This window comes from Peromyscus eremicus, chromosome 1 (genome assembly GCF_949786415.1).
Source record: "Peromyscus eremicus chromosome 1, PerEre_H2_v1, whole genome shotgun sequence".
Classification (NCBI taxonomy): Eukaryota; Metazoa; Chordata; class Mammalia; order Rodentia; family Cricetidae; genus Peromyscus; species Peromyscus eremicus.
The window spans coordinates 163507010-163516886 of record NC_081416.1 but is presented as its reverse complement, the minus strand read 5'-3'; the positions used below and the strand labels follow the sequence as shown (position 1 = coordinate 163516886).

General features: G+C 54.3%; 1 protein-coding gene across 3 annotated transcripts in view; it reads right to left on the bottom strand.

Annotated features, from left to right (window-relative positions):
* Nucleotides 1-49: 49 nt before the first annotated feature.
* Nucleotides 50-9877, bottom strand: part of Il4i1 (interleukin 4 induced 1) — a 29277-nt gene continuing 19449 nt past the window's right edge. The window contains exons 2-11 of one of the 3 annotated variants that reach the window (XM_059278270.1): nt 9211-9276; nt 7607-7751; nt 5152-5180; nt 4426-4459; nt 4101-4336; nt 3508-3620; nt 2762-2963; nt 1715-1783; nt 1476-1612; nt 50-1348 (exon numbers count right to left, since the gene is read on the bottom strand). In XM_059278270.1, coding sequence (XP_059134253.1) covers nt 70-1348; nt 1476-1612; nt 1715-1783; nt 2762-2963; nt 3508-3620; nt 4101-4336; nt 4426-4438 — 2049 coding nt within the window. In that variant the 5' untranslated portion in view covers nt 4439-4459; nt 5152-5180; nt 7607-7751; nt 9211-9276 and the 3' untranslated portion in view covers nt 50-69. Of the gene's footprint in view, nt 1349-1475; nt 1613-1714; nt 1784-2761; nt 2964-3507; nt 3621-4100; nt 4337-4425; nt 4460-5151; nt 5181-7606; nt 7776-9210; nt 9277-9877 lie in introns of all 3 variants that reach the window. The other 2 variants (XM_059278263.1, XM_059278255.1) reach the window with 2 other exon arrangements.

The following is a 9877-nucleotide window of genomic DNA, read 5'->3' as shown; positions in this document are numbered from 1 at the left end:
GAGCTGGGCCTCTGGGTTTTAACAAAAAAAAAAAATTTTTTATTGCTCTAGAGGGGACTGGGCTGGGAATTAGGTGCTTCCTCCCCCTTTGCACGAAGAGTGCATGTGCCGGTTCCGCTGGGAACCAGATTCCATTTGCCTGTGTCCCCCGGGGTGCAGGTGCCCGTTCACTTCAGGGATGACCTTCTCATGCATATGCCTGTGCTCGTCGTGCCCTTCAGGGATGACCTTCTCATGCATATGCCTGTGCCCGTGCCTTTCAGGGAAGACTTTCTCATGCACGTGACCGTGCACTTCAGGGAAGACTTTCTCATGCACGTGTCCGTGCACGTCAGGGAAGACTTTCTCATGCACATGCCCGTGCACGTCAGGGAAGACTTTCTCATGCACGTGTGAGGGGATATTCTGGTGTACATGCACATGCCCCTTCCCCTGGGGAATGGTCTCCACGGTTACGTGCTCCTGCAACTGGGGGATGGCCTCCACAAACACATGTCCCTCGGGGCTTTCCACCTGTTGCTGCTCATCCTCGCTGACGTGTATGTGCTCCAGCCTCTGGAGAATGGCCTGCTTCTCGGGGCTGGGTACCCTAGACCAGTGCTTATTGATCTTCACCGCGGCCCGCAACGCGGACTTGACAGCGGTTTCTACCCAGCCATGTGGATGGGCCGTGTGCTCGCCTGCGAAGTAAATGCGGCCATAGGGGAGTGACCAGTCATAATCCTCATCCCCATGCCCGAGCAATGGTGGCTGTACCACGAAGCCGCCCTGACTGTGCGGGTCCTCTGCCCAGCGCTTGACCACGCCCGTGCCGTCCCACAGCCGGAACACGACCGGCCCGTGCAGGGCTGCCACGTCCTTGAGTGCCACACGCAGGGCCTGGTCTGTGCTCAGGCCGGCGAAGGGGGCTGCAGCATCCGACCACGTGTACGAAGCCAGTAGCAGTGCGCCCTCGTCCGGCGCCGGGTAGAATATGAGGCGCGCTGGGCGGTCGGTGTTGGAGTGGCCGCCCTCGATGTGCTCCTCAAGCCAGAAGGGCCGACGAAAACTCAGGAAAACCTTGCTGGCTGCCACGTAGTGCAGCGCACGCAGCGCCTCCTGCCTCCTGCGTGTCAGCGGCGGCGAGAAGGTGATGCGCTGCAGCGCGGGCCCGCTGGCCGTCACCAGTACCAGGTCGCCGGTCAGCACCTTCAGGCTGCGAGACTGTAGCGAAGTGGAGATGTGCACACGCACATCATGAATCCCCTGAGTGATCGCCACCACCGGCGCATTCAGCAGCACCGGCCCGGACAACGAGCTCAGCAGCGCCCGCGGCAGCAGGTCCCAGCCACCCACGATGCGGCTGTACCTGCAGGGCGAGGCAAGCACGTTGACTCAGGTTGAGGCATGGCTCTTAGGGAAGGCCTCGCCCACTCCGGCCCTGCCTCTCCCAGGATGCTACTCCCTGTGACTTGCCCCATCCGCTGTGCCCTCACCGAAGTCGGTCGCTCAGGCAGCTATGGGCACGTAATGCCTCAGCGAAGCTGAGGTAGAAGAAGCCTTCCTTGGACATGACGTCTCCCAGGAGCTGCACCGCCGGCCGGGTCAGGTTGCCCTCCCCAAGGAGGTATTCCTGTAGAGTGGGGCAGGAGCCCTGGTCAGACCCTTCCCTGCTGAGCCCTGGATCTCAGCCATGTCTTCTGACAGGAGAGGCAAACAGCCCCGCCTCACTCACCAGGAGCGTATGCCTGTTGAACTTCTTCATGGCTTTCTTGCAGCCTAGAGCCTTGAGGTCCTTGGCGGCCTGTGGGGGACAACCAGAGGACCATGGCTCCGTGGGAACAGCCACTCACCCCACTTCAAGTCCCAGGCCTTGGCTCATGCTGTATACGCCTCCTCTGTAGCTGGAAATCCTCCCAAATACTGGATTTCCCTCATCAGCAACCCCCCCCCCCCAGTATTGGCGGCTGTTTTTGTGTGGGCCAGGAAGTGGGGTTATCCTTAGAGGCTCAGTAATGGTGTCTAGACCATTGTGAGCAGTGAGCATAGCCAGGTCAGGATCTCTCACAGCCCAACAGGGTGCTGCCACCAGCTAAGTTCATTTAGCAGTTTCCCCTTCCTAGACCCAAGGGAGTGCTAGAGCACCACCACCACCACCACCACCACCACCACCACCACCACCACCACCACCAGCCTGGTCCCCAAGGCCCAAGCAGCCTTCATCCCCCTTTCTTGCCGCAGGCAGTAGTGGTTCTAAAATGCATGCAGACTCTTCTGCCTGACACTTAGTTATCTTCCTTCAGGCTCCCTCTAAATGTGGCCTCCAGCCTTTCTACCCTGCCCTCCTTTTCCTGGTAAAGGAGGAAGGTGCTCAGGCAGAGACCATGTGGATGCAGACTTAGGGATAACGGATGAACCAGGTGGGGTTCCAGAACCGGAGGGTTTGCCTGCATCAGTAGGTGGATGTAGGGGAGGGATATTTCTCTGGCAGGTCTGGCCCATGGGCCTGAGAGGCACTGGTGAGCCATATGGAGCTATGGGCAGGGTTAGTGGGTTAGTCTGTGTGGAAAGACCCTCTGGGACAGGAGAGTGATGCCTGAGAGCCAGTCTAAGGCAACCAGATGGGGACCCAGGGTGGCAAAGGTGCTGCAGGGTCCTGGGAGTGCCAGGGGCTACAGTAGAGGATATGCATTCCATCAGCTGGCCATCAGCAGAGGCGTGGTTACACCTTAACAGAACTCTTGTGGGCAGGGCTGGGCTCAGCTGGAAAGCTGGCGGCCACCTTGTTGAGTGCCATCTGGTAGATGTCCTCTGGGGAATGGCCTCTCTCCCTGTGGCTCAGGTTGTAGCCCAGCTTTTCTGGCATCTTCTCCACCACATAGTTCCGCAGCTTCACTTCATTCACCTCCGTCCACGTGTTCTCATCATACTGTATGAACTGAGTCAGGTTGAGGCCCAGGCTCCTACAGAGCTTGTGCAGGATCCTGGAAGTGGGAGGCTGCTTGAAGGAGGCCTGGCCTGCCACCACAGGAGGGGCCACTGGGGACGGGCACAGGGCTGGTGACCGGGGGCCTCAGGGCTGACTCAGGAGCTGGGGGTGGGAATAGGGTAGAGCTCAGGCAGACTGCAGGCTAGGGGCACAGACGGGGAGGTGAGGGGTCACCCCAGCCCTCCAGAAGGCAGAGCTGGCCCAGCCAGATGTGACTGCAGGAGAGTACTGAGCCAGGCCGTGGTGGCCAGGATGGAAGTCCTGAGGGCTGAGTGGGAAGCGAGGTCCAGACCTAACTTCTGACTGGGTTATACTGGAGTGGAGTTGGGGTGCAGCTTGAGATCCATGGTTCTACACATAGCAACTCAAAACTGAGACAGGAGCATGGACTAGGGATGGGGCTGGATTCTCACTGAGCCCAGGGCAAGATGGGGCTTAGTCAGGGATGGGAGCTGGCTCAATATGGGGTGGGCATGGAGGTGGGCTCTGGCTGAGCTTTGGTGCAGAGGTGGAACTCTGCTGCCTGGGCAGGATCTCACCTGTGGGAGCTGGGCATTCGCATGGCCCCCAGCTCCCCTATCCAGCCTGTCTTCCCATCCCGGAAGGTGAAGATGCGGCCCCCAACTCTATTATCTGCCTCCAGGATGGTGACCTAAAGATGAAGTTGGGCAAGCAGGGACCTCAGCTCCCTCACTACACCTACACCAGCCCCCTGCCTGTCCTGCTCCCCACAACAAGGCACACCTAGTCTAGAAGAGCCTTCTTCAGGGTGGAAGGGGCTGCTAGAACGGAAAGTAAGGGTTCAAGACGAGCAGGGAAACCACCAGACAGACTGTGGAGGGACTTCCCGCCAGGGTAGAAGTAGGGACGTTTCCTGGTTTGTAGCCATTCTCATTCCTGGGTTTTAGTGAAGGGGACACTTCCCCTTGGGAATTTCTCAGTGCTCCCCGCAGCAGATCCCCATTTTGACTCTGACAATTACATTAAGAGGAAGCAGGCCTTCCCTCCAGGATGGGTGAGTGGAATGGGGGCTCTGGGAAAGAGCTGCTGCTTCTCCACACCCCCCCACTACCAAGGACCTCCCGCCTGCAGCAGGAAAGGCTCCAGGTAGACAGCAGGCAGCACTTCTCACCTTGTGTCCTGCGTCACTGAGCACTTTGGCGGCTGTCAGCCCGGCTACACCTGCACCAACAATGATCACCTTCTGGGGCTGCAAGGTCCGATTGAGGCCCAAGGTCACCACCTTGAGTAGCTGCTCATAATCAGGGTCCTCCATGCACTTCTCGAAGGGATTCAGGCTGGAGGCCACCTTCCAGTCCAGAGAGGCTGCCAGGCCAAGGATGCTGGCCACAAGGACAAGCCGCGGGGCTGGCAACGGAAGAGGGTCAGTGCCCAGGGAGCAGGGGCACACGAGCCGGCTAGTCCCAGCACCCCTCCTCCCTCACTTGCCCACTTACCCAGCCAAGCCATGGCTCAAGAGGCAGCTGCTGTCTGAGTGGAGAAGCGGAGGGCACTGTGATGGGGTCAGGGACCCACCCCTCCACAGCCTGTCTCTCTCCTTCCTCTCTTGGCACGTGTTTCCCCAGACCTAATCTTGAACCTTTAGAGTTCCCGGGACCAGTCTCCTCCCTTCGTCCTGCCTCCTAGCCCTAGGGTCTAGGGTCCAGTCACTGCCCCCCCCCCCCCCCCCAGCCTAGGCTCTCACCTCGGCTCTCAGGACAGGACAGCAGAGCAAAGCCTCTGCAGTTCCCCTTAAAGCAGCCAGTCCCGCCCACTCCCCTCCCTGGGGAATTGAAAGTGCTTTCCTGGAGTGGGGTCAGATGCTGGGGGAGGTGGAGAAGAGAGTCACAGGAGGAAGTATCTCAGTCTATTTTCCTTCCTGCCCCAAATAGCTCTGCAGAAGCTGTGGGTGGGGACTGCCCATCAGGTGGCATTGTTGGTGGTGGTCCCTGTGCTCTAGGCCTCCTGGACTTTTGTCTTGGGCCTGCCAATCCCCAGGCCAGGCCTCCCCTCCCCATCTCTCCAGGCTTATCTCCAACTCTACGAAATGGGCATATCCAAGGCTGGGACCTGAGTTCTTGGGACAGGGCCACATTCTGGTGCCTATCTCAGCCTGATACTATATCACATGGTAAAGCACAATATGGTAGGAGTAGAGCCAGGCCAGGGCCTGCACATATCACCTCTCGAGGTCCAGAATCTGTTGCTCCAGCTGTAAGAATACGAGAGGACTGGGTGGTAATGGCCAAGTGGCCACCTGTCCCTCTTTGCTATCTTTATCTTTCCCCCCCGAGACAGTATCTTTGTCTTAAGAATTGCTGAGCAGCAGATTGTGGACGGACATCTCAGAGAAATGTCCCCAGAAACTTCTGTTTCTGGCTTTCAGGAGGCCATGAGTAGTGAGGACCAGATGACACCAGTGTCAGCTAAAGCTGGTGAGGTGAGGCAATAGGGTGCAGGGGAATTTTCCTTGGGGTTGGGGAGAAGATGGGTCAAGAGAAAAGCCAGGGTGGGGCCACGAGGAGAACAGAATGGGAAACTCCAGAGCCCATTAAGGGGAGGTGGTTGGTGTATGTGTGTGCTCTGTGGCTTGGGCCAAACAGTGGCCAGAAGTGCAAAGCCATGTAGGCTGGAGGCCTGGTCAAGCAGAACTCCATGGCTTAGGGTGCACTTGTTCTCAACCCTACAGAGGAACTGATAGTCTTGAAGAGGGTAGGGGAAATAGCCTCCTCACAGCCTGGCATTTATTTTATTCATTTATTTAGACAGGGTCTCATTCTGTATCCCAGGCTGGCCCAAACTCCCTATGATCCTCTTGCCTCATTCCTGAATGCTAGAATGACAGCACCACTGTGGCCAGTGCTCTAGCTGGGGATGTCCTTCTGTACACTGTGAATATGTCATTCCCATTGGTACTAGATAAAAAGCTGCTTTGGCCTATGGCAAGGCAGCTTAGAGGCAGGCAGGAAATCCAAGGAGAGACAGGAAAGAGAAAGGCGGAGTCTAGAGGGACACCAGCCTGCTAACCCAAGGAGCAACATGTCAGCAGACCGGTAAGCCATGGAATACGTGGCAAAACACAGATTAATAGAATGGGCTAATTTAAGATATAGGAGCTAGCTAGCAAGAAGCTTGAGCCATAGGCCACAGAGTTTGTAAATAATATAAGCCTCTGTGTGCTTACTTGGGATTGAGCAGCTGTGGCACATGGGGTGGGGGTGGGGGGCGGGACCCAAGAAAATTACAGCTACATGCTCTTCCTCAAGTTTCTGGATCAATTCAGCACCAGGAGCCTGAAGTTGCTATGGAAAGGGAGAAGGTGGGGCCTGGCACTCAGGGACCAGTTTTACATTTACATTTTTTCATTCATGCGTAACTTCATGTATGTTTGTATACCATGTGTGTGTCTGGCGCCCAAAGAGGAAGGAGTTGGATCTGCTGGAACTGAAGTTATGGATGGTTGTGAGCCCCCATGGAGGTCCTGGGAATTGAACCCTGATCTTCTGGAAGAGCAGCCAGTGTTCTCAACCTCTGAGGCACCTCTGCAGCCCCATGGGAACAGCTCTTGGATCTCTGGTTGGGGCTCTGTCAGTAAAGCTTTCTTGTAGCACCGCCACACCCTCACACACTGGGGATGCTCCCCTTGCTAGGGAGCTCTGGGGAGCAAAGGAGCAAAGAGAATGGGTTCAGGCAGGGGTGCCAAATCCCAAGCTCACGTGATCCAGTGCCAAGGTGTGTGTGTGAGCATGCACATGTATTTGCCCTTCCAGTCCACTCCCATCATCAGGGGTTTAAGGCCAGCTTGGGTTACAGTGAGACCCTATCTAAAAAATTAAAAAAAAAAAAAAAAGTATCTATTTAAAACTCCAAAATCCCAGTGTTAGTTCCAAGCAGTATTATTGGGTCTAAGTTAGGAATCAAGTTTGGGTCACCATTGGTTTTTTTTTTTTTTTTCCTTTGGTTTTTCGAGGCAGGGTTTCTCTGTGTAGCTTTGCGCCTTTCCTGGAACTCACTTGGTAGCCCAGGCTGGCCTCGAACTCACAGAGATCCGCCTGGCTCTGCCTCCCGAGTGCTGGGATTAAAGGCGTGCGCCACCACCGCCCGGCTTGGGTCACCATTGGAACAGATTGTCATTCCTTGGGTATGCTGGAGTCTTGGGGACAAGGCAGGGCAGGTGGGGATGGAATCAGGGAGGCAGGAGCTAGGAGCAAGAGGTGCAAGTGAGGCTCAGTGTCCTGCAGCAAGGGCAGGAGCTGAGACACTAGTGTGTGCCTGTTTCATACCAGATACACCCGTCAGCTGCAGCTGGCTTGGGAACCCGCTTCATGATGGGCCTTCTATGTAGAAATGGTCTTTGGGGATCCCCTGCCCACCGTGACTTGCTTCTGATCCACAGGAACAGTGCTACAAGTCTAGACCACATCCCAGCAGGCAGACCTGGCTCCAGGCCTCCCAGGGGTCCTGGGGATGGAGCTGGTGGGAGAGGCCCTTCCTTGGCCCTCACTAAGTGCATGGCTTTCAGTCTAGTGGATTGAATTCACTGTCACCAAGAGAAGTAGGTAGGGAGACCCAGGGCTGGACAGGGACAAAGCAACTGTGGCCTGCACCCTGCCTCCCCACCAGACAGGGGACACTCACTGCATGCTGGTCTTTGGGGGGCTCTCCTGGCGCTCATGGCCTTTCTGGTCAGCCTGGAACGGAAGTCATCCTCTGGTGCAGGCAGAACCAGGGCAAATGGTGATAGCTCTGTCCTACTGCCTTGTTAGGCCAGAGAAGCCAGGTCCTGAGAGGAAGATCAGTTGGAAGGCTGTGGCAGAATTTTCGAGAGAATGTGTTTTTGTTTTTTTGAGAGAGGGTCTAACTCTGTAGCGTAGGCTGCCCTCCAACTTGAGGCCACCTTTCTGTCTTGCCTCTTAAACTCTGGGCTAACAGGTATATGCCACCATGCCCCTTGCTCACCCTCTACCTGTCTTCTCTGACACGGGACTATTTTGAATCATGTCCCAGACACGCTGTTTTTGCAGGATGTTTCTCTATGACAGGAATGGTTGAATTTCCCCCGTGAATACTTGAGGATTTACAGCCCAGCCTGCCTGGCCTGTTTCATAATATGTGAGGGTATGGCGGTGCTCCTAAAAAGCTTTACTGACAACCAGAAGGTAAGGCCACAGGCAGCCAACTCCCACCCTTCCAGATAGGAACTTCTCAGCACTTGGAGGCAGTCAGTGGCAAGCAGATCTGAGTTCCAGGCCAGTTGGGGCTATATACACATACTGTGTCTCCAAAAATGGGGGGGGGGGGAGCAGGGCTCACACATGGATGACCTGTTACAGGCTGGGGATATAGTTGGTAGTTGGCTTAGCATGCACAATGCTTGGGCTCCATTCCCAGCACCACATAAGCCTGATGTGGTGCAGTATTGTGATGCTAGCACTTGAAAGATGGAGGCAGGGGAAATCCAGAGTTCAAGGTCATCTACAGCTATATAAAGAGCTTGAGGCTAGACTGGACTAGAAACCTCATTTCAAAACAAACACACAATACTTATAACTAAATTTTACTAATGACTATCTGAAACCCTCCCTCTGTGGACTTTTTTCTATAAGTGTTTCCTTTAGAAGCTGAACTTTTGCCAGACCTTGTAATCAGGTCAAAAACATACCCTGAGATCTTTTAAAACCATGTCCTCAGCCTCTTCAAATTTAACTGGCCCTTAAGATAACAAAGTACCTATCTTTCTAGCCCTGTTCTCACCAATCAGTTGTTGCAAGTTTAGCTACAGGCTGTACTTTAATGCCTGGGGCCCAGAGTGACTGGGTTTGATTTCTGGTAGTCATTGGCTGAAAGTAACCTTAAACAAAACATCCCATAAATGCTGGAACCAACATGTGTATATAGATTGGCAACGTCTTGCTGTTCTGCCTTAGAAAACTTTTAGACTTCTGTAAAAACTCATCACTTCTTCCTTCCCCATACCACGTTTTCTGTGCTGCTCGATACAGAGCGGAGTTCTTTGTAAAGACAGGGAAGGAAGTGGAGAACTGAAACTGGGGTTCTCCCTTGGTCGTCTTTTCCACTCCTTAATGTGACGTGGATACAACTTCCCACTTAAATATTTGACGTTTTATGCTAGTGTGTTTTTGAGACCGTCTCACGCTAGATCAAGCTATTCCCACCATGCTGGATAACAGCTGGCCCCTGGCTATCTAGGGAGACGTGGAAGAGGCTCCCCAAGCAGTCACCTTTGCTGTCTTCATGGTGGTTAATGATGAGACCGGCCAGCGAGGCAGGACATCTATCTGTTCTTCCTGGAGAGGGAAACCGCAATTATGGTGTAGCCTGGGCCACAGTGCCCAACAGGGTGCCAAGTAGCATTGACATCCTGGGCACCCCTCTCCACCTCCCCCAGCACAGAGACCTATTCTGTTTTCTTCAAAGTGGGCATGATTTCAATTTACTTTTAAAATACTAGACAGCAGCCGGGCGGTGGTGGCGCACGCCTTTAATCCCAGCACTCGGGAGGCAGAGGCAGGCAGATCTTTGTGAGTTCGAGGTCAGCTTGGTCTACAGAGCGAGATCCAGGAAAGGTGCCAAAGCTACACAGAGAAACCCTGTCTCGAAAAACCAAAAAAAAAAAAAAAAAAAAAAAAAAAAAAAAAAAAAAAAAAAAAAACCCTAGACAGCTAGGATAGAGTGCAGGGACAGAGTGTGTACTTAGCATGCAACTACACCCAAATAGCAAGATAATTCAGCTTTATTTATGTCCAATATACAATCCGGAATGAGCACATACACATGAGAATGCACGCTGACCGTCTTTATGGTTTGAGCCCTGAAGATGACAGCCATATGTATAAAACACATCTTGAGAATTGAGGCCTAAACATCCTGGTCAGTTGGGGCCCAGCC